At 40.6% G+C, this 25,152-nt stretch overlaps 1 protein-coding gene across 1 annotated transcript in view; it reads left to right on the forward strand.

Annotated features, from left to right (window-relative positions):
* Positions 1-3,834: 3,834 nt before the first annotated feature.
* Positions 3,835-25,152, forward strand: part of eprs1 (glutamyl-prolyl-tRNA synthetase 1) — a 64,868-nt gene continuing 43,550 nt past the window's right edge. Inside the window, exons 1-4 of the mRNA XM_067988880.1 lie at positions 3,835-3,983; positions 8,396-8,480; positions 17,595-17,694; positions 24,008-24,164. Of these exons, the coding sequence (XP_067844981.1) occupies positions 3,941-3,983; positions 8,396-8,480; positions 17,595-17,694; positions 24,008-24,164 (385 nt within the window). The 5' untranslated portion in view covers positions 3,835-3,940. The remainder of the gene's footprint in view (positions 3,984-8,395; positions 8,481-17,594; positions 17,695-24,007; positions 24,165-25,152) is intronic.

Below are 25,152 nucleotides of genomic sequence, written 5' to 3' on the forward strand. Positions count from 1 at the left end.
ATCCATATCCCTTGATACCTTTTTATCCAATAAAAATCTGTCGCTCTCAGTCTTGAAAATTTCAATTGATCCAGTATTCATAGCCTTTTGGGTGCGGGTTCCAGATTTCTATTACCTGTTGGATAAATACTCGAAGGGAAAAAATTTGCAGGACTACAGGGAAAGAGCAGGGGAATGGAACTAACTGGATTGCTCTTACAAAGAGCCGGCATAGGCTCGATGGGCTGAATGGCCTCCTTCTGTGTTGTAACCATTTTATGATTGTGTGAAGAAGTGTTCCCTGATTGCACTCCCGAATAGCTTGGCTAATTTTAAGATTGTGGTGAAAATTTGAGACCCCAGTACACATCCCTGGGGAACATCACTTGTCACATCCTGCCAATCAGAGAACAAACCCTCTATCCCTACTCTCTGTCTCCTACCTTCCAACTGTGTCACAAGGTTATCTCCAATTCTGTGTACTTCTATTTTTGCTGCTAATCTTGTGTGGAACCTTATGTCTTCTGGAAGTCCATATAGACAATGTCCATAAGAGACTCCCCTATCTACCATGCCTGTGACCTCAAAAATTCAACCAGATTAATCAGATATGAGTTACGCTTAACAAATCCATGCTGACTCTCTGATCAGCTCATATTTGTTGAAGTGCTCAGTCACTCTGTCCCTGATGATAGATTCCAGTAAATAAAAACAGAAAATGCTAGAAATATTCAGCAGGTCAGACAGCATTTGTGGCCAGAGAAGCAGAGTTGACGTTTCAGGTCAATGACCTTTCATCAGAACTGGAAGAAGTAAGAGATTTAACAGTTTATAAGGAAGTACAGAGCCAGGGAAAGGAGGGGAGGAAAGAACAAAAGGGAAGATCTGTGATAGGGTGGAGGGCAGGACTCATTAAATGACAAAAGGGGGTGGTAATGGGACAAGTAAAGAAACAAGAGATGGGTCTAGAGGAACGATAAATAGCAACAGTAGAACCATTACCAGTACCTGCTGATTCCAGTAACTTACCCACAAATTACATTAAATTGACAGGTCTGTAGTTACTTGATTTCTCCCTCCCTTAAATAATGGAGTGACATTTGCAATTGTTCAATCCAAAGGCACAATTCCCAAATCTAGAAACACTTATCTCCTCCATCCTTTCAAGTTCATACTAGTACTGCTCTCCCCTTAATTCCCTCCAGCATTGACCCAACTAGTGTTTGCATAGGGCGTCTCATTTGCATAGGCCAGTCGGACACCAGCATTGCTTCTGACACCTGCCTGCCCTATGCCCATGGGGCCCATCCATTATCATCTACGTTCTGGTGGCTCGCTTTTCCTCTTCCCCACCCCCCACCCCCACATCAGTTCATGTTGCTGTTCTTTCATCTGCCCCTCAATTAACGCTGGCACTCTCTCTTCCTCCCCACCCCAAATAACCTATTGGGGTAACTATTTCAGTTTTAGAAATTATACAGCTCTTTTGCTGATCGTAAATGTCACTCTAAACATTTTCTTGATGTTTGGACCTTCTCTGGAGGGCAGATTAGGATTTCCAGTTACCAATCTGATTTTTGAGTGGGCTGTCTAGAAATTTCTAAAATATAAAAGCTGTTTAAATGTATAAAAACTATAAATGTTTACAGCATAGAAGGAGGCCTTTTGGCCCACCATGTCTGTGCTAGCTCTTTACTACAGCAAACCAAGACTAATCCCACTATCCTGTTCTCACTATAATTAGGTATCTTCCTCTGCTTTAAATGTTTATTTCCTTTTCCCGCTAAAAGATGCAAAAGGCTGCTCTTCAACTCCCTGTGGTAAAGTATTCCATGCTCAGTAACTTTCTGCATAAATTTCTCCTAATCTCATTCTCTTAGTGATAATTTTAAATTGATTGGGGAGTCAGTGACAATTGGTAATCAGAGGAAATAGTCTTTCCTTATTCACCCGATCAAAATCTTTCATCATTTGAAAAATCTTTTTTAATCCTCCACTCAGCTTTCTCTGGCCCATGGACATAGTCCCAGTGGCTCAAGTCTATCCTCATAACTTTAGGTTCCCATCTCTGGCATCATCCTAGTGAATCTATCCTGAAGGCCCTCTGTGGCTTTCTATAATGAAGTGTCCAAAAGCACACACAGTACTCTAACCAATGTTTTGTACAAATGTCTCATTATCTCTTTAGCCCCTATTTATAAAACCCAAAGTGACTTTTTTAAAAAAAAGTTACCTACAAGAAATTTATGTATTTGTATCCATAGTCTTTATGTTCATCCACAACCTTCAGTGACTTTCCATTGACTTTATACATCCAATCATTGATTTTCCACCTAAAATGCATCACTTTACACCCCTCCCTATTAAATTGCATCTGCAACCCATCTGCCCATTCTGTTATCCTATCTATGTCCTCCTAAAGCCTCTTACAGTGCTCTCCACTATTTCTCAAACCTCTGACTTTTGTGTGTTCATTAACCTGAGATTGTGCTCCCTTATATCCAAGTCCAAATCATCTGTGTATACTGACAACAAAAGAGTACACAGCATTGGCCTCGAGTTCAGTACATTCATCCTTTTCCAATCATAGCAACCTCCATTAACCCTAACCCTCTGTTTCCTGTCTGTTAACCAATTTTTTAAATCCATATTGCTACATTTCCTCTCCTACCATACACCTGATTTTTTTTGTAATGAGATACCTTATTGTATGCATTTTGAAAATCCATATACACTGCATTACTGCATTGTCTTTATTTGTCCAATTAGGTCATTTTTTCAAAAAAAAACTATTAAATTAGTCAATCAAAACTTGCCTTTTAACAAATCCGTGCAGGATGTCCATGATTATCCCACACGTTTTTAAATGCTGACTAATTTGATATCAAGTTATGGATTCTAAAAGCTAACCCACAGGTGATGTTAGACTAACTCATCCTTTTTATTTATCCTTCTCTAACAGAGATGTTACATTGGCTACCTTCAAATCCCCTTGCACAATTTACATAGGTAAAGAAGATTAAAAGATTGAGGTCAGAACCTCTGTTATCTCCACTCAGACTTCCTGCAAAAGCCCAGGGTAAGTGCTATCAGGTCTCAGTGACTTATTCACTTTGAGTTTTGCTATTTTTTTTCAGAATCAATTCCTTTTTAGCTGTCAATTATTCATATCCTCCTCTAGTGCACCTACATTCTCACTTCCACCATTAGTTGTGGAGAAAAATGTTAAATATTTAATATCCCTGCCATACTTTCATCCTCCATAACTAGATTTCCTCTTCATCCCTGGAATCCTACTCTTTTTACATCGAGTTACATCATCGTATTGTATTACTTTTAATATGATTACAAAAGCTCTATTTTCTTTTATACTAACTGCTAGCCCTTTCAATGTTTCTTTCCACCTCCCACTACACTACTGTTAGCCCCAACTTTATCGTATGCTGTTCTGAAAATATAAATCTTTTTTTCACTTGCTTTAGTGCTTTATGATGTGGGAATACTCGTTTTAAAAGAGTTGTAATAACGAACAAGAAGACCGATGCTGCCCCTCCCCTCTCCAACCCTTTGCTTGGGGCTTGGTAAATACGTGGCAGATTATGCAGAATACGGGAATATTTTTCCATATCACGATCTCCGTCTAAAAAAAAATCCAGGTGTAAACAGGTTTTCACTGTCATTCCTGTAATTTTTAAATCTCCCAGCGCTGGTTTCAGCAGAATAAACTGATCCTTTAAACACCGCAACTATTTTAATTCTCCTGTGATGGTTGGACAGCCTGTTGGGGGGAGGGGAGGGTAATGATGGGGGTGCCGGAAGTGGTGTGTCTGTGAGGGAAGGCTTAGGCTGTAGCATCCGGAAGTAGCCCCGGCGTCGCTTTATCGTGGGAGCGAGTGTGAGCGGAGCAGCTGGTGAGCGGCGACGGCTGTCAGTAGGACTGCGGTTATTTACAGAACAGCAGATGGCTCTGATTCTGTCAGTGAACGTCTCCAGCCCGCCATTAGGTGAGTGCACCATCCATAAGCGGCCGGTGCGGGTTGTCGGCGAGGAGTTCACCCGCCGGCACCGCTTGGCCCACCACAACACACGGTATTGCATCATGCGTGGGGCAGACAGTTCCAGCCTGGAGCCTGGGATTACCAGCGGGGCAGATATGTATTAAAGGAGGGGACTCTGCCCTTCAATATGTCAGTTATTGCCGAATGATGTTCATATTCTGACATAAAAAGTAGAAAATTGTGTGAATACACAGCGTCTGTTAGTATCTGAAAAGCGGAAAGACGAGTGTACGATTAGGGCACAGACCCTTCGCCAGCATTTTTGTTTTCTCAGATTTACAACGTTGCATTTTTTTTGTCTTGTGTTAATCTACTTTCACTCTTTATGGTTGTTGTATATGCCCAATATTGCAGTTCGTATTTCTTAAGGAAGTTGTCTAAATATATAAAACCAATATTGTTAATATACTTTGGATTTGTCCATTTAATTAGCTTGGCATTTTATAATCATTTTCTGCATTGATTACAACTGAATCCTTGTGTCATAATCATGTTTAATAAAATAGTTTTTGAAAAGTGATTATTTCTTTTTAAATAGTTTAAATCAGAGTGAAATTTAAAGCATGTAAGTTTAATTATTCTATCTCTTTTACAAAATTATGATTTCATATTTTACTCAACTCACTAGAGTTTCCATAATTATCTTTTTAAGGGGACGCATGAGTGACATATGTGGTGTAATTTATTTTCTGAAAGCTTGCTAGCCATATGTTGTGGTATGATTTATACAGACTAATGTTTAATTGGACGATGAATGGGTGTGGACTTGTTGCTTGTCGCATGCAAACTGCCCATCGTCAAGGAGGTGTTCTGAGATAATGGTGTGGCATTGATAGAAAGTCCCTAATACTTCCCAGATAACGAAAGTAGGATGGTAATTGTGGGGATGGAATGGGTTCATGGTTATTTTCTATGCTCCAGCTAAGGGAGGGGAAGGAGTTGGCAGGATCTCTTTGGACAAGAAAGCCTGCAGTACTGTAGGGCAGTGATGATGGTTTGCTCACCAGGACTTGGAGAGATAGACTTGTCATTGGCTCAAATTCTTCCCACTTGTCTACAGCTAATGTTTCAACCCAATGACCTAACTGGTAGTGATGCTAGCTAGACAAGCAGCGGAAAACTGACGAGCGCTCGTGGGGTGGGGTGGGGGGAGAACTGATGAGACTTTTGGCTTACGTATCCAAGTCCTTCGCATTTAGGTAAATGGGGTATGTCCCTATAGGGTGAGAGCATTCATTCCGTATTGAGAAAGCAGGAATTCTACTTGTGAATTTTTCAGCAGTTTGATTTGGAGATTCTTGATCAGTGTGATGTAATTCTGTGAGTGTCACACTCAGTTGACCTATCTTCCTTTCCTGAAGGTGATGACTTGTGCTGGGTATAGATTTTGGGGTGCCAGCAGCCCTTCAGTACCGCATCCAAAGGCCACTCTTCATGGGTTAGCCTTGAAGCTAAGTCTCAACGGGCCCTTGGACTGTGAAGGTTGATGGTATGGCTATACCCAATACTGTTAATTTCATGTGTCTATAGATACACTGTTCACCAGAGGTTAGTGACGAATGGGCGTGCTAACTGGTTTTACTTTTAATTTTTCTGTTGTGGCTTAGAGACACTAAAACCAATTTTAATGGTAACTGCTATCCTGTGTGAAATCAGCCAATTCAGCCCAAATTAGGAACATTAGGGATTAAGCCTACATATTGGAGAGTGTGCATAGGCATTGGCGTGTGTGTCAGGTGGGGACAGGATTGGCCTTAGCCAACAAATACCGAATAGCCTGCTGACGCACACTCCTTGGTCTTAAGCTTTTGTTATCTGCATGGTTTCTTGCTGCACTAAACAGTGCATTTTTGATATCTGTATACAAAATTTTAAAGAAGTATGATCAAGTGCAGAGGAAATTAGCTCTGTCCCTTTAGAGAAAATTGTTAAATTCCTTTGCAGAAGTACACTAAATATTGAAGTTACGTTTCCGGAGAAACACTCTTTTTGGTCGTTGAATGGCAAAATGAATCAACTGCCCTGTGGCACCTGGGGTTTTTAGTATGTTTAATGCACTATTGGACAGGAGTCTTAAATGTCTATCTGGCACTGGCCGATTGCTGAAAGATGGTGTTTTCAATACCCCTGTAAATTTTGACACATACTTGGAACGGTGTTCCTTGAAATTGCACTTTATTACATTTCTTTTGGAAGTTCAGATGCTGTGAACCGAATACATTGAAGATATCTACACCATTGATGATTGGAGCCTATTGCAGTTGGTTGTGTCTGTATCTGATTGTCTTGATAGTTTGTAATTGATGGGGTTTATATTCATTTGAACTTGACCTGTAATTTAATAAGGTTTTTAATAAAGGGAGTTTGTGTGTAATTACTGGTGTCTCTCTTTCTTTATATTGCGATTTATGCATATTCTTTCAAACATCTACTTGACTTTTTTTGCAGAATATGCTGTGATGTCAGTGGGGAGTGTTGTCGATAGCCCTCTGTTCCAAAATGTGATGCGGAAGAGGGCGGTCTAAACAACATTTCTGTTACCAGGTTCCCTCCAATGTAATGCATAACTAAGAGTGACTGAAAACTATTGATGTACAGAAATCTATTTTTATAACATTTACCTTGTGTCAATTCATAATGCCAATTCATCACTTTTATTTGCTTAACTGAATACATGCAAAGATTGGGTTTGTGAGGGACAGCGTGCAAAATTCCTGATAAGTTTTTTTTATTGAGGTTAATTACTTGATTCTTCAGTTTGGAAAAAAAAATCCATCCCCTCTGCATTATGGATCTACTACCACATCTCCAAGTGGAAAAAATGAAACTGTGTAGGCCGTAGGCTTCTGTCCGAAGTAGGTGACGAAGTAATATGAACAGGTCACTCTTGTCTCTCCCACATTATATAGTAACTGTAATCTGCTTGAATTGGTTCTTGAATGATACAGCATAACTGTGTAAAGAAAAGTCTAAAAAATGGATCCAATTTATAAGTCTTTCAACCTGTTAGCCTTTTGCAACGAAAATAGATTTAAAAAAAAAGTATTCGGAGACTGTCAGCATTGATTGTGGGAGCAGCCTGCCTAGCTGCTCTGACTAGTGGAATTGCTGCAGTGCAGATCAGATGCACACTGGCAAGGTGAGGTGCTACTAAAATACCATACCCATCTCTGATCCTTGACCTAGCCAGTTAAAATTTAGTATAAGGTGGTTGCTTGTAAATGGTGGCTCCTCTCTCTACACACCTGTAGTGCTGTCTAACATCAGAGGATTGGGTGGATAGGTCACTCTAAGGTTAGTGGCTTGTATATTACTTCAGATGACATTTCACCTTGCGTCCACTCTGCAATGCAGCAATTCTACTAGCCAGAAGAGCTGGGCTGGATGCTGAAGTAATAACTGATGCATTTCTACTTTCATTTTTGAAACTTAAGTAAATAAGGTATTATTTATGCTTTATATATTCTATTCGATGTACAACTTAATCTCCTCTTCCTATCTCTGTGGCTTTGAGGTTCCCCATGCACCATTCTTAACTGAGCTGTCAGGTGACCTGTTCCAGGCCTCTTAAAATGCTGAGAGAAATTATGGAAGTTCACTTCCTTGTCACTTTTTAGATAGGAGCTAAGCTTGAATAATGTAAGATTTTGCTGGATAGGAAAAGAAAGTTTTTAGGACAGATTGATCATGTTCTTTTGAAATGCCAATGCAGTTACATTTGCAAAACTATTATGGGAGTCATTGCTCAGAGCTGAAAACAGTTTATTTGAAGTATCTTTGCAATTTTGAGCCCTGTAATATCTTCATAATCATCCAATTTCTAAACATTCAAAAAAAACATTTTTGAAACACCAAATTAAATGTTTGGTTGGAGTTGGCAGGTATCACTACATTAATTTTTAGGGAAGAAATGGTAAAACCTTTATAAGCAGGACCAGTTAAAAAAAAAATTGTTTTTTCAAATAAAGGGGAGAGTTTGCGATAGCAAATTTGGATGTAATTTATATCAAGTATGAGTTAATATTAATGTTCGAATTACAAAAATGCAAACATTGACCAGAAGAATTGTATATTGAGGATCAGAAAAATAATATTTAAAATATTGCTGTCATTTCCTTATGGTCAGTGCATCTCAATTTACACTCAGTTATTTACTGCAAAAATCATAGGAGCATTTGTGTACTAAGTACAGTAATTGAATACTGACAATTACATCTATTGTCTGTATATGTAATTTCCTTACTCTAACTTTCTGCTTTTATTTGATGTGTGTGAATAGTCACTTCACTCAAATTGGGTATTTGAAATAAAACTGATGTGAACATAAGTTTAGAATAAAGTTGTTCTCATTCTTGCAGGCGCATTACTAACTGTGGAACACATAAAAGATTATGTCAACGTGTTGGTTGAAGAGGGCAAAGAGAACATTCTGCGAGTTTCTGAGTAAGTATTCCAGTAAGTTATTGCTACCATTTTAGTTGGCTGTGGCTGCCAGGCTTTTTAAACCCGGGATTGTTACCAGTTCAAAGTTTAACAGTCAATATTTAATTCTTCTGGAAATTATTGATTACTTATAATGTACTGTACTAATGAAATATTGACGCTTAGAGATGCTCTCTGTGCATGGAGGAAGATGGGGAGGTAATCTGTTCCTAGGCCTCTATCAGTGCTGCTCTGTAACTGACCACTAGGAGGTATGTAATAGTGGACTGACTGGCTGATTTATGCTTTGCACGCTGGTAAGTGTGCAACTGAGTTGCTCTGAATCGTTTCTCTTAAGATTTCATGTTTCAGTCAATAAGTATTTAAATGCCTTGTGAGTAAGCTAAAAGTACATTTGAATATCTGCTTTGTTACTGATATGTCAGTATTACTGTCGAACAGGAACTCAGTGATTGGATCAGTTGTAGGAGTAGTGTTGCACCATACAGATGGACTGTTGATGGATTAGTGATAACATTTTCAATTGATCAATACGTCTGATTCCATTAACTGACACAGACCAATTCAGATAACAAAGCTGAACAGGGAATGACGCCATCTTTGGTAGTCTCATCCAGCAGCATACGCTTCTTCACTAGTTTGCATTTCTCTTCACTACCCCCCCCCCCTCCCCCCCCCAAACACCATTTCCAGTTTTCTCATTTCAGTGTTGATGGCCTTCAGTCACCATAGATACATAGAAAATAGAAGCAGGAGTAGGCCATTCGGCATTTCGAGCCTGCTCTGCCATTCAATATGATCATGGCTGATCTTCTAGCTCAATGCCATATTCCCGCTCTCTCCCATACTCCTTGATGCCTTTTGTGTCTAGAAATCTATCTATCTCCTTCTTAAATATATTTAGTGACTTGGCCTCCACAGCCTTCTGTGGTAGAGAATTCCACAGGTTCACCACCCTCTGAGTGAAGAAATTTCTCCTCATCTCAGTCCTAAATGTCCTACTGCATATCTTGAGACTGTGACCCCTCGTTCTAGACCTCCCAGCCAGGGGAAACATCCTTCCTGCATCCAGTCTGTCTAGCCCTGTCAGAATTTTATACGTTTCAATGAGATCCCCTTTCATTCTTCTAAACTCTAGTGAATACAAACCTAGTTGACCCAATTTTCCCTCATATGACAGTCCTGCCATCTCGGGAATCAGTCTGGTGAACCTTCGCTGCACTCCCTCTATGGCAAGTATATTCTTTCTTGGGTAAGGAGACAAAAACTGCACACAATACTCCAGGTGTGGTCTCACCAAAGCCCTGTATAACTGCAGTAAGACATCCTTGCTCCTGTACTCAAATCCTCTTGCAGTGAAGGCTAACATAGCATTTGCCTTCCTAACTGCTTGCTGCACCTGCATGTTTGCTTTCAGTGACTGGTGTACAAGGTCACCCAGGTCCCTTTGTACATCAACATTTAAATAATACTCCGCCTTTCTGTTTTTCCTTCTGAAGTGGATAACTTCATCCACGTTTATCCACTTTATACTGCATCTGCCATGTATTTTCCCACTCACTCAACTTGTCTAAATCGCCTTGAAGCCTCTTTGCATCCTCCTCACAATTCACAATCCCACCTAGTTTTGTGTCGTCAGCAAACTTGGAAATATTACATTTGGTTCCCTCATCCAAATCATTGATATACATTGTGAATAGCTGGGGCCCAAGCACTGATCCCTGCAGTACCCCACCAGTCACTGCCGGCCACCCCGAAAAAGACCCATTTTTTCTACTCTGTTTTCTGTCTGTTAACCAATGTTCAATCCATGCCAGTATATTACCCCCAATCTCATGTGCTTTAATTTTGCGCACTGACCTCTTAGGTGGGACTTTATCAAAGGCCTTCTGAAAATCGAAATACACCACATTCACTGGTTCTTCCTTATCTGTTCTACCAGTTGCATCCTCAAAAAAAACTCCAGTAGGTTTGTCAAATACGATTTCCCTTTCATAAATCCATGTTGACTTTGTCTAATCCCATTGATATTTTCTAAGTGTCTTGTTATCACATCCTTTATAATAGACTCTAGCATTTTCCCTACTACTGATGTTAGGCTAACCGGTCTGTAGTTCCCTGTTTTCTCTTGCCCTCCATTTTTAAACAATGCCTTGCATTTTCTTTTTTACCACACCAAGTTATAGTCCAACGATTTTATTTTTAATCCCACAAGCTTTCGGGGGCTTTCCCCTTCCTCAGGCAGTGTGGAAAAGTCTTTTCCACACTGCCTGAGGAAGGGGAAAGCCCCCGAAAGCTTGTGGGATTAAAAATAAAATCGTTGGACTATAACTTGGTGTGGTAAAATTGTTTACAATTGTTAACCCCAGTCCATCACCGGCATCTCCACATCATTGCATTTTCTTGTTCTCTTTGCCTTTGTACTTACTTTGGCTCCATCAAAAGACTGCTCAAAATCTATATCCTTGTCTGTGCTTTTCGTCACCTACCTTGACATCTCTACCACTTCCTGCTTAATATCTACTACTGCTTCTATGAAGCATCTTGAGATGTTTTATGTGAAATGTGTTCAATAGATGTAAGCTGTTGTATTAGCTGACTGATTATCTCAACGCTGCAACAATCATTAATGTTTTAGTTGATAATCATATCAACCAGAACAAGGGGGCGCAATCTTAAAATTAGAGCTTGGCCGTTTAGGAGTGAAATCAGGAAACACTTTTTTTTCTCACAAAGGGTAGTGGAAATCTGGAACTTTCTCCCCAAAAGGCTATGGATTCTGAGTCAATTGAAACTTTCAAGACTGAGATTGATAGATTTTTGTTAGGTTAGGGTGTGAAAAAATATGGAACAAGGGCAGGTAAAGTAGTTGATGTACAGATCGTTCATGATCTGAATGACTGGCTGAACAGGCTCGACAGGCTGAACGCCCTATTCCATTGTTTCTATAGTACTTGTTTGGTTTTCAGTCATATTATCTTTTTTATATAGCGGATAGCAACCAGTGCTGAAGCAAAGTGCTGCAGCTTTAGGGCTCAGCTGATTAAAAAAAAATTTCTTAAATTTACATCCAACTCAAAATGTGCTAGCAGATGTACTGTCACTCCTGTTTCTCCCCCCCCCCCCCCCCCCAATGTATTAAGATTACAAAAATTAACACACAAAACCCCAGGTAAGATTTACTTTTTGAACTCTTTAAGAAAAGCAAATTTTGATTAAAGGAGAATAAAGGGCATTGTTTGCACCTAATCATTCTGTGCCTGAACTTCAGCAACTGGCATTGAAAACATCCTGCAGCACCAATTTGATGCAATCATAGAGATTTTTGTAATTGTTAACAGCTTGTCCTGAACAGAAGATATTAAACATCTGCTATAAAATTGGTAGAGTGAGATTTCTATGCCAGAGGCATGCTGGTCAATACAGAACTTGAAATTCTATCTCTGGGACAGCCATGATCTTTTACATCGTGCCGTTATCATAATGAATTGAAAATACAAAACCTAATGGCGTATATAGCTGCAGTATATAAGGTCATGGAAAATCCTGAATTTGAAATAAGAACAAGTTCTTTCACTTGTACAGCTCTTTTAATCTTAATGTCTAAGGTATTTCACATGGGGGCTCAGATACTGAGCAAGAGTTGGGAAAGGAGTTAGGAGAGATGAAGGGAGGTAGGTAATGAGGCTTTTGAAAGTGGTAGAAAGGTAGGAAGATGGAAGAGTTTATGAAGAGGGTTGCAGAGTGCAGGGGCATGATAGCTGAAGTCTGTGTCACTGTTGGTGGAACAGAGGCGGGGGGTGGATGATGAGTAGACCAGAGTCAGAAGAATGGAGGGTGCACTCTGATGTAAGGCTGCAAGATACAGTGGAAGTCGGATGAAGTGAGACCATGGAAGAATTTGTAGGGAAAGACAAGAATTTTGAAATCAATGAGCTGGAGAGTGGGGACCCACTGGGGCTTGGCAAGGACTGAAGTGAGTAAGACTTAGGAAAGAATGCAGCCAGTGGCATTCTGAATAAATTGGAATTTGTGTAGGGTGGAGTTCAGAAGGCTGATAAGAAGAACTTTGGAGAAATAGAGCTCAGATGTGACAAAGGTATGGATGAGGGGTTCAATGCCAGTTAGGTGGTGTGACGTACAGGTGGAAATGGACGATTATGAAAATTTAAATAGGCATTCATTGTGACGGACTGGATATGGCCTTTCAAACAGGACACTGTGGTTGCCCACTGTTGGGAACAGCCTGAGCAAACAGCAGGGAAGGCAAAGGAATTGGTGGTTGTGGGGGGTGGGGAAGCTAAGGTGGAAGTCTCTGGCGAGAGCTGAGTAGAATGTCTTTCATCATGCTAATATTGAGCTGGATAAATTACTGGTCACATGGGCAGTTAGCAAAGCAAAAGTTGTAGATTTGGGGACGATGGTAGATAGGCAGAGCTAGGTATTACACATGAAGCAGCTGACCCTATGCTTCCAGATAAAACATTTTATTATTCATTCTTGTGATGTAGGTGTCTGGCAGGGCTGGCATTTAATGCCTACCCCTAGTTGCCCTGAAACTGAGTGGCTTTCTCGGACACTTCAGAGGGCAGTTAAGAGTCAGCCATGTTGGTGTGCCACTGGAGTCACACATAGGCCAGACTGGGTAAGGATGGCAGAATTCCTTAGGACATAAATGAACCAGTTGGACTTTTATCATTTTTTTACTGATACGAGCTTTTTATTTCCTGTTTTTGAACAAATAAAATTCTCAAACTATCGTTGTGGGATTTGAACTCACATTCTCTGGATTACTAGACCAGTAACATAACCATTATACTACAGTACATTTTTAATGTTGCTAAGGAACAACTTGTCGATCAAAAATAGAAGGGAACCAAGGATGGAACCATGGGGCATATTGGAGAAGCCATCAGTGATGTACTGGTCAATTTGGGGCAGATAGGAATGGAACCATGAAATGACAATGTGACTGAAGAGAGGTGGTGAAAGAGCATGGCGTGATCACCCGTTAAGATAGACGAGGTTGCGATATAATCAGTCAGGGGTGACTTTGACCAGGCTGGAATTGGTGCAAAGATGGGACAGAAACCAAACTGAAATGTGTTCAGAATAACTTTCTTAACTAGTACGATTCCGGCCCAACGAGGAAGGAGGCATTGCTGGACTTAGTTCTAGGGAATGAGGCGGGCCAAGTGGAGGAAGTGTCAGTGGGGGAGCATTTAGGGAGCAGCGATCATAGTATCATAAGATTTAGAATAGCTATGGAAAAGGACACGGACCACTCTAAAGTAAAAGTACTCAATCGGAGGAGGGCCAATTTCAATGGGATGAGAACAGATCTGGTCCGGGTAAATTGGAATCAAAGATTGGCAGGAAAAACTGTAATTGAACAGTGGGCGGCCTTTAAGGAGCAGATGGATCCGGTACAGTCTAGGCACATTCCCACGAGGCAGAAAGATAGCGCGACTAACGCCAGAGCTCCCTAGATGACAAAAGAGATAGTGAGTAAGATGAAATGGAGAAAAAAGGGGCATATGACAGATGTCAGGTTGATAACACAAGTGAGAACCAGGCAGAATATAGAAAGTTCAGAGGGGAAGTGAGAAAGGAAATGAGAGGGGCAAAGAGAGAGTATGAGAATAGACTGGCAGCTAACATAAAAGGGAATCTAAAAGTCTTCTACAGGCATGTAATCAGGTAGTAAGAGGAGGGCTGGGGCCAATTAGGGATCATAAAAGAGATCTCGTGGAGGCAGAGGGCATGGCCGAGGTACTAAATGAGTACTTTGCATCTGTCTTTACCAAGGAAGAAGATGCTGCCAGAGTCTCAGTAAAGGAAGATATCGTTGAGATACTGGATGGGCTAAAAATTGATTGAGGTACTTGAAAGGCTAGCTGTACTTAAAGTAGATAAGTCACTCGGTCCAGATGGGATGCATCCTTGGTTGCTGAGGGAAGTAAGGGTGGAAATTGTGGAGGTACAGGCCCTAATCTTCTAAACATCTGTAGATATGGGGGTGGTGCCAGAGGACTGGAGAATTGCAAATATTACCCCCTTGATCAAAAGTGGGTGTAAGGATAAATCCAGCAACTATAGGCCAGTCAGTTTAACATCAGTGGTGGGGAAACTTTTAGAAACGATAATCCGGGACAGAATTAACAGTCACTTGGACGAGGGTGGATTGATTAGGGAAAGCCAGCACAGATTTGTTAAAGGCAAATCGTGTTTAACTAACTTGATTGAGTTTTTTGATGAGGCAACAGAAAGGGTAGATGAGGGCAACGCAGTTGATGTGTATATGGACTTTCAAAAGGCGTTTGATAAAGTGCCGCATGGTAGGCTTATCATCAAGATTGCGGCCCTTGGAATGAAGGGGGCAGTAGCAACATGGATACAGAATTGGCTAAGGGACAGGAAACAGAGATTAGTGGTGACCGGTTATTTTTCGGACTGGAGAGAGGTGTACAGTGGTGTTCCCCAGGGGTCAGTGCTGGGACCACTGCTTTTCTTTATATATACACGACTTGGACTTGGGTGTCCATGGCACAATTACAAAATTTGCAGATACCACAAAACTTAGAAGGGTAGTAAACAGTGAGGAGGATAGTGATAGACTTCAAAAGAATACATACAGGTTGGTGGCATGGTCGGTCACGTGGCAGATGAAATTTAACGCTGAAAAATGCGAAATGATACATTTCGGTAGGAAGAATGAGGAGAGGCAATATAAACTAGAGGGCACAACTCTAAAAGGGGTACAGGAACAGAGAGATCTGGGGGTATATGTACAAATTGTTGATGGTGGCAGGGCAGGTTGAGAAAATGGTTACAAAAGCATAGGGGATCTTGGGCTTTATAAATAGAGGCATAGAGTACAAAAGTATGGAAGTCATGATGAATTTTTATAAAACACTGGTTCGGCCACAACTGGAGTATTGTGTCCAGTTCTGGGCACCGCACTTCAGGAAAGATGTGAAGGCCTTAGAGGGTGTAGAAGAGATTTCCTAGAATGATTCCAGGGATGAGGGACTTCAGTTACGTGGATAAACTGGAGAAGCTGGGGTTGTTCTCCTTGGAACAGAGACGGTCGCGAGGAGATTTGATAGAGGTATTCAAAATCATGAAGGGTCTGGACAGAGTGGATAGAGAGAAACTGTTCCCATTGGCAGAAGGGTCAAGAACCAAAGGGCATAGATTTAAGGTGATTTGCAAAAGAGCCAAAGGCGATATGAGGAAAAACTTTTTTCACAACGAGTGGTTAGGATCTGGAATGCACTGCCCGAGGGAGTGGTGGAGGCAGATTCAATCATGGCCTTCAAAAGGGTACTGGATAAGTACTTGAAACGAAAAAATGTGCAGGGCTACAGGGATAGAGCGGGGCAGTGGGACTAGCTGGATTGCTCATGCGTAGAGCTGGCGCGGACCCGATGAGCCGAATGGCCTCCTTCCGTGCTGTAACCTTTCTATGATTCTATTCTATGAAGAGGAGGTGGTGTGATTTGCAGGGGAGTTGATGGGACATGGTGTTGGCCAGGTGCTGGCTGCTGGGGGATTTATCCAGATGAGGTTATGGGTGGGGAGGCACCTTTTTGGAGGGCAATGCAGAGCAGGTGGGTAGTAGAAATTCTGCAAGGGTAGGTGGAGTGGAAAGAGAGGGACAGGGAGCAGATTGGATAAATTTACTCCTGCAGAGCAGTGGGTTGAATGTATGCTGGGAGAGGGGAATGAGGCAGTTGGGTTTTTTGCTCTGGGAGAGCCAGCACTGAGGGATTAGGTTGGGACAGAAGACAAAGCCTTGGTTTCATTTATGAAGAACTCAAATGGTGGGCTGAAAGATCAGTGGAGACTAATAACGGGTAAGGTAAGGAACCAATTTGGGCATGGTGCGCTAAGGCTGGCCTGATGTAGTAAGGTGGTAGAGAGGGTGTGGATGATGGAGACTGGAAAGAAAGAGAAACAGAAGATCAAGAGGGAAGCAAAACAGAACAGGGAGACAGATGAGAGAGGCAGAGGAGCAGCACCAAATAACATCCATGCAGGTGGACAGAAGTAGTGGCTTTGATTTAGAGGAACAAATTGTGAAGTAAGCTACATATGGCTAAAAATCCTTCATGTCGAAACTTGAGAATGGCAGTTGAAAAGTTGAGGGCTGCCTGTTTGGGGTTATCTTTTGACTTCCAAATCCCTACAACTGACTAATCTGCAGTGCCTTATACCATCGTTTGATCTGTTCCTCATCTTCTGTGGAGCTAACTTGCAGAGAAAGTACTGCGCATTTACAGCTATCATGTTTTTGTTTTCCTATTCTAGATTAGCAGAACTATAAAAACAAAGTTGATCTCTTTCGAATCATATCTAACGCCTCGATTCCTTCTCTGCTTTCAGCGTACCCCCAATATCTGCTAGCTCAAGCCCATGTTCCTGTATATTGCTGCATGCCCTTGCTGACGATATATTTCATCCTAGCCCGTCACATCAAATTTATTATTCTGTAGCTGCGGTGTCTAAACTTTGTTCAATGGGCCATGTATGGCCTGCATGCCTTGTGCTCCAGCTGATGAACAAAGTTCTGTTTGTATTTAAATTTCTTATCTGCCAGCTTTGTCCAGTTTGAATTTTGTGAACCTTAAAGTTTGGGAAGAACTGCTCTTGGTGCTGTTATCTGGTCACTAAATTCTAAATCAGAACACCAAGATCTGATAGTATCTCTATTAGCTTGAGATACATGAAAACTAATAGGAGCATGGATTTCAAATTTAAATGTGGTTCACAAGGCTTCATGTTACATACCTATAGCTAGAAGACAAAAAGCTTAGACACTCCTGCTCTATAGCTACCTAAGAGTTGGTGATTTTAAAAGTTTTTTTTATTTGACTTGACACATACACGTGAAATACTGAATCTTCATAGTAATTCATACAGCTCAGTCATTATTTAATACTTTGTGTACTCAAATCACCCTTAACCAGAGATCATTTATGCTCCAATAAAATAGATTTTTAAAAAAACTGTAGAATATCATTAATTTATATTTACCTTGGAGTAGTTCATAGTAAACAATTGTTGATTACTGTGTTGTCACTATAGTATACTGTGTTTTCAATCTTACAGAGACGTGGTGTTTAATGATGTGAATTCCATTGTCCGCTACCTGGCTCGAGTTGTTACAGAAAATAAGCTCTATGGGTCCAATTTGCTGGAACACGCTGAGGTAAGAGGTTGACCCTCAGAAAGGTACCAAAATGATTGATACACCCCCTTGGCTGGCCTTCACATGCAGCCAAAGCTGTATTAAATCTCCAGCCCTGTCTTGTCATTTGGAACAAACTTGTCCAACCTTGAGGATGAACTGAACTACCTTGAGTGCAGGTGCTGCAACTGAAAGCAATAACTTCTCACAATCAATTGGCTCTTCTGTACCAATTTTTGGATCTGGTAGCAGCAATGAAAGGGTATAAATTCTCAGGAGAAAAATAATTCCATTTTTTTCAATGGAAACTTCTGCTTTTAAGAATAAGGCTATATTTTTCTTGAATTCCAGCAGGTACTGGTTGCTGGCTAATTGCTGGCTGTATTTTCAGATGAGGATTTAATCAGTATGATTTGTCTTTTTAATTAACCTTTCTAAGGTGGAAGGAAATGTCTTGTTTTTACTGGACTTCCGCAGTTCCATAGAACAGATTTGATTTTTAAATAAATTTAGTGAATTTCCTGTGACTTTACACATGGATTTATGTGGCTTGGGCTTTTATATCTGCCACACTATTACTGTTGGCCAGTGAGTGCTCATCCTATGAGATTGTGTGATGCCAGGGCAAAGGAGGTCTCATGTCAGCGACATCTGTCTTTCAATTGGGATTCTCGAGCTACAGTTTAGTCAGGCATGGATGATTTTATTTTTGTATAGAAATTGAGTGGTTGATCAGAAAATGTAAATATTTTCTGTAGAATATAATTGTTGAAATAAAGCAGAAAAGCAGACATATACAAAAAACTATTTACATTATTAAAAATGATGAATTCTCAAAGTGTTGTCATTTCAACAATATGGTTGGATGTGGAAACCAGGTGATGAAGCAGTGTCTGCTTCTACAGATCTTGCTGGTTTGTGAGAACCACGTGACCCACTCTCTCCTTTGGTCTGTGGGAATCTCTTATCAATACCTGTATTACTTTTTAACAATGTGGGTCCATGGGAACCACATGACCAATTGGACTCATCGATTTTATTTAAAAAAAAATCTTCTGCCTTGTTTCATCCCAGCCTATTGCAGCCTTGTTCTAAATGGCCTGGGGCTACAGGTGTGCTTTTTTGGCCACCGGTTTTTCATTTCCTAGCATCTTCCCACTCACTAAGTACTCCCAGCTTCCCGGCTTTGCCAGCCTTCGTACCTTTTTATCAATATTTCTTTCTTTCTTCTTTCTACCAATATAATGTGTGGCAGCAGGCATTCAAATCAAGCTGTCTCTGGCTGTACTTGTTTATTTTCTCTTTTTTTACTCCCTCCTCTCCCACTCCTTCTGCCCCCTCACCCTGTGCTATGCTGTTGCTTCAATTTCTCTTGCTGCAAATTTCTTTCTCCTTGATAATCTGCTTATCATATCTGTAAGAAAGGTGATCCCTCTTATTCTTCCAACTCGTGCTCTTTCTTTTGCATTGTTACTTTTTAAAGTTATGGAAGCTGCTGTTGCCTCTCAAAGTTATTCATTTTTGTTAAAGTTCTGTTTTAGTGCACGATCACTAACATGATTTTAAGCATGACTGTTCCACTGATCTTATTACCTATGTTGTACACCTCTAGAACTCTGTTCTTGAACAGTGAATCACTGTCATTCCCTTTGACAATGTCTGCCTCTGTGCATTTCTAAACCAGTTAGAATTCCACTGAAACCATCCAGTTTCTCTTTAAATCACTCGATCTGAGTTGTAGTTTATCCTTTGACTCTTTTCCCATTAATTCAGGGGTTCCCTAGGGCTCGGAACTTTCTCATCACTTTACTTCTTCATATCAGTGATTTCTTCCACTTGCCCCAGCCCTATCCATTTTGCTCATGTCTCACTACCTCCAACCGTCACACAGTGCAGTAGCTGAATCTCTGGACCTTGATTTCTGCCATTAACTTTAGATTAGCAAAAATCTTAAGTTTGGGCATTGTGCATTCAATTTCTAGTGGTTATGGCCCCACAGTATATGGTTTAAAATGAAAACTTTACAGAGCAGGTGCAGAAAGGCTTTTTTTAACTTGTGACTTAGTTTTGGAGATATGACCCCTGAGTAGGTGCAATAAATGGTATATTTTCTGATCTATAGTATGGTTGAATATTGTGAATATGTAATACTTTTCAGCTTTCTTCTGGATTATTTTTGAAGGTTCCTTGTGCAGCCCTAGTGGAGGTTATTTTGCACTGACCTGTATGTCCTTAGCGGTAAATGGGCTGAGCTGTGAGGAATGCAGAGTGGTTACTGTGTGTGGTGAGAGGAGTTGAACAGAGAATTAAGTTAGGTGTGGGGATGATGTGAGACTGCAACATGAGGCTTTAGGCAAGTATGTGTTTGGCAGAAGTGTGTCAATATTTTCAGATCCCCAACAAAAAAAAATTAATAATCCCTAGTGTGAACAGAGCAACTCCATTCTTTTTTTTAGAGTTTGTGCATGGGACTCTAATGTACAGTCTATTCCTGTTCAATTATTTTTGCTTAAAAATATTTCAGCTTATGCAGTAATATGAATTTAGCAATTTTAATAATCAACAGCACAGGAGGAATTTTTGCATAATTTCAATTTGAATTAACAGAATTCAAATTAAGCAGTTTTAAATTAAGAAAAGTTGACTGTTCATATTTCATGTAGGTTTACTTATTCTTAGATACAGTTCTTTAAAGCTTATATTTGAAGAAATAAATTTTAATCTTTTAATTAAAATTTTAATTAAATAAAACCTATAGATCTTTAGCTTTGAAAATCCTGGTGTTTAAATAATTGGGTTCTGCATATTTAAATTAATGCACATTCAAACTTTGTCTTTACTTCAATTTTTCTAAGGTGGTGTTGAAGATATTTAAGGTGTTGGCTCTGCTCTATGTAATTTGTACATTAATTCCACTAAGTGATTTATATTGGTTGGGGTTGTTTGTGAATCTGAAGAAAGCAGGGCATGTATATTGAAAATAGGCCCTGCTGCCACGTCAGCTTGCCTGTTGTAAAATCCTGTAATACTATACCAGTTGAGACAGATGGAAGCAATTCAAATGTGTCACTAACTATTTTACCTAACTGGTGCAGTGGAGTTAGAATGCTAAGTTAGAAAGCTAAATGTTTGCATAAAATCATTTTGTGTAACAGCTGTTTTTGCCAGTTTTACATATGAAAGTTTGAGTTTCTTATGATTTTATCTTTCTGTGCATCCTTTTTAATAAGAAAAGGCAGTTACAAATTACTGTGGGAAACCAAACTTCAGTTTCGTAGTAATTTATGTAACTGCTTCTTGCTCTCTCTTTCTCCCCCCGCCCCTGGCAATTTTTTTCCTTTTTCCTTTAATTAAGGCATTGACTCCTTTTGGGGTACAGTTCTAATCACCCATTGTCTGGTACCTCCTCAAGTGGCCATTATTAATGTGTGAGCTTAGATAAAGAGTGTAGGTAGGCTAATTGACTCTGTAGGTTAAGGTTCTCAAAGGCTGCTATGGTTACATACCCCAGCATGAGTCATTGCTTTCAAGGGAGAAAATTAGGGTTGGAAGAAAGCAGTTCTTTTGCCTTTGAGAAAAATAATTAGTGGAGTAGAAGAAGAAAAAGTCAGCAAATGTTTAGGTGAATTATTATGCTGTAATGAGGCTTTCAGGAAAGCATAATAGCAAACATGAAATTTTCTTGGCAATTGCAATGTAGTTTTTTCCCAGCAGGCGTTTGGTGAATGTAATGGTGGGTATCTGAAATATTTGTAACATGTCCATAGAACAGTGAATCTCATCCAATTGTAGACTTCAGTCCTTCCAAGTTGGGGGGGGGGGGAAGTGTTTGGAGAGAGTTTTGAACTATGCAACGCTGGGACAATATGTTAATGTTTACAGGTGTCTCAGTGGTGGGAAAGCAATTTGAAGTAACAAATTGAAAGCATTGCAGAAGAGGCAGATTGATATGACATTAAAGCAAATTGGCTTTAGTGTATTTAGTCCTATACGTTTTAGTATCATTATGTAAGCTTAGTGATAGCACTGTCTGCATGTTAAAAGGTCAAATTTTCCTGACCATGGAGTCCCAAGTTTCCATTGACCTAAATTTCCACAATTCAGAATGTTTGAAAAATGGACCTATCACAATACAAATGTTATGAATTCCCAAGAGACAATTGAGTAACCAGACTTTGTTGTCCTCGTTTATAATTTTCAACGAGAAATGTTCAGCTTAATCGTATTTGTTTCAGACATTACTGTGCAATTCCGTTTTGCGCATAGATCCAGGGAACTTGGCCTTTCTTAAAAACTGTTAATGCTTATATTTTATTTAGGTATTTTATTGATGAAAACTTCTGATTAATACACCACAAAGCAGCAGGATTCTTGCTTTCGCCATTTCTTTTGGAATGCTGGCATAAAAAACATAACTTAATCTCTTCGTAAAAGTCAAGAACCAAGGACACTCATCTTATTTTTAAAAAACCCTTCATTTAAGCTACCAACAACAACAACTTGCACTTGTATAGCGCCTTTAAAGTAGTAAAATGTCCCAAGGTGCTTCACAGGAGCGTTACCAAACAAAATTTAACACCGAGCCGCATAAGGAGATATTAAGACCGGTGACAAAAAGCTTGGTCGAAGAGGGAGGTTTTAAGGAGTGTTTTAAAGGATGAGAGAGAGGTCAAGAGGCAGAGAGGTTTAGGGAGGGAATTTCAGAGCTTAGGACCTAGGCAGCTGAAGGCAGGGCCGCCAATGGTGGAGTGATTAAAGTTGGGGAAGTGCAAGAGGCAAGAATTGAAGAAGCGCAGAGATCTCGGAGGGTTGTAGGGCTTCAGGAGGTTACAGAGATGGGGAGGGGCGAGGCCATGGAGGGATCTGGAAACAAGGATGAGAATTTTAAAATCGAGGCGTTCCTGGACCGGGAGCCAATATAGGTCAGCGAGCACAGGGGTGATGGGTGAATGGGACTTGGTGTGCTTTAGGATACGGGCAGCAGAGTTCTGGATGAGCTCAAGTTTATGTAGGGTGGAAGATGGGAGACTGGCCAGGAGAGCATTGGAATAGTCGAGTCTAGAGATAACTAAGGCATGGATGAGGGTTTCAGCAGTAGATGAGCTGAGGCAGGGGAGGAGACAGGCGATGTTACGGTGGTGGAAGTAGGCAGTCTTGGTGACGGAGCGGATATGTGGTCGGAAGCTCATCTCAAGGTCAAATAAGACGCCAAGGTTGCAAATGGTCTGGTTCAGCCTCAGACAGTGGCCAGGGAGAGGGATGGAGTCGGTGGCTAGGGAACAGAGTTGGCAGTGGGGATCGAAGACAATGACTTCAGTCTTCCCAATATTTAGTAGGAGGAAATCTTTGCTCATCCAGTGCTGGACAAGCAGTGTGACAAATGAGAGACAGTGGAGGGGTCGAGAGAGGTGGTGGTGAAGTAGAGCTGGATGTCGTCAATGTACATATGGAACCTGACTTGTTTTCGGATGATGTCGCCAAAGGGCAGCATGTAGATGAGAAATAGGGGGGACTCCAGAGGTAACGATGCGGGAGCAGGAAGAGAAGCCATTGCAGGTGATTCTCTGGCTACGACTGGATAGATAAGGATGGAACCAGGCAAGCACAGTCCCACCAAGCTGGTCAATGGAGGAGAGGCATTGGAGGAGGATGGTGTGATCAACCGTGTCGAAGGCTGCAGGCAGGTCGAGAAGAATGAGGAGGGATAGTTTCACCATGGTCACAGTCATTTGTGACTTTGATAAGGGCCATTTCGGTACTGTGGCGGGAGCGGAAACCTGATTGGAGGGATTCAAACATGGAATTGGGGGAAAGGTGGATTTGGGAGCTGACAACAGGTTAAAGGACTTTGGAGAGGAAAGAGAGGTTGGAGATGGGGCGGTAGTTTGCAAGGACAGAGAGGTCAAGGGTTGGTGTTTTTAGGAGGGGGATGATGATGGCAGATTTGATGGGGAGGGGGACAGAACCCGAGGAGAGGGAGCTGTTAACAATATCAGCTAACATGGGGGCCAGAAAGGGAAGTTGGGTGGTCAGCAGTTTGGTGGGAGTAGGGTCGAGGGAGCAGGAGTTGGGTCTCATGGTCAAGATGAGTTCAGAGAGGGAATGAGAGAGAAACTAGAGAAAGATGTGAGTTCACGGCTAGGGCGGGGAGGAACCTTAGGGGAAGTTTGGCCTGGTGGGCTAGGGGAAGGGAGGGAAGCAGCAGAGGCAACTGAACGGATGGTCTCAGTCTTAGTAACAAAGAAGTCCATGAGCTCCTCGCACTGTGGAGACATTACAAATGTCAAGTGATGAACTTTAAAACTGTTCCTTTTTGTAATACTTTTGTTGGCAGGTTGATCACTGGTTGGAGTTCAGTAGCACAAGACTGGCCAGCTCTGCTCTGTTCCCTGCAGCAATACGAGATCTTGATCATGCTCTTTCTCTCAGGACATTCTTGGTTGGACATGAATTGACCCTGGCTGATCTGTGTGTATGGGCAGCATTGAAAGGTTGGCAAGAGAATTTATTTAAAATGTATTTATTTTTGTTAATTGTATGTGTAGTATATTTTACTTTTTTTTTGGTGAGTTCTATTTTAGCCTGATAATTTTGAGGATGCAAATATAAATGCATGCTGAGGCGATATTGAACTTATCGTCTTCTAACCTTTGTTTGAGGAAATAATCATACTTTTACAGACATAAGTGTCATGGATTGTTCTCCCACGCTTCCAAGTAATCTGTTTCAATTGAAAACCTACAGATGTGATTAATTGAATATGTCCTGGCCAGCCATGTAATAAGAGATATTTTTCTACTACTGCTACAACAACTGGGATTTAAAGCACCTTTAACATAGAAAAAAAATCCAATATCACTTGTGAGACTAATCATAATTGGAATTGTCAATTGAAAGTTATGGAGCTATTTAATATATCCAATGGTGTGTCTTTCAGAATTTTTCTATAGTTTTAAGCCTGGTGTGACTTAAGTTAACCTGTAACTTGGTTCAACGTTTAATTTATTACATTTTGCACTGCACGGAGGATGTAAAAGTTTCAGTCCTCGTCCAGTACTTCTGTTGCGCTACTCTTATCCTCATCTGGCATGTTGCTGTCCATGTTTATAGGCATATGAAATATGGCCAATTCCTGCTGATCTTTTTCATGTTGATGCTAAGATTATAACAAAATAGTTCCTTGAAACATTGAAATGTCACATTAAAGATTGACAGGTTTCCAGGAAGGTTGCTGTTTGATATTGATATTATGAGTGTCAACAAAACATAGCGAAAATAAGGAACTTGGATGATGCCAAGGTTTAAAAATAATGCACACACTTACTGGCCACCTGAAGGAAGTACAAAACGCAAGCAGATTTAATAGAGCCAAACCGCTTATTTAGTGATGCCTTTAGTAGAACTTGATGAATGTGTACCTGTTTTAATTTTTTTAAAGCACAAAGAAAGGATAATGGACATAATTAAAATAACTTAAAA

This window comes from Heptranchias perlo, chromosome 8, assembly GCF_035084215.1.
Source record: "Heptranchias perlo isolate sHepPer1 chromosome 8, sHepPer1.hap1, whole genome shotgun sequence".
NCBI lineage: Eukaryota > Metazoa > Chordata > Chondrichthyes > Hexanchiformes > Hexanchidae > Heptranchias > Heptranchias perlo.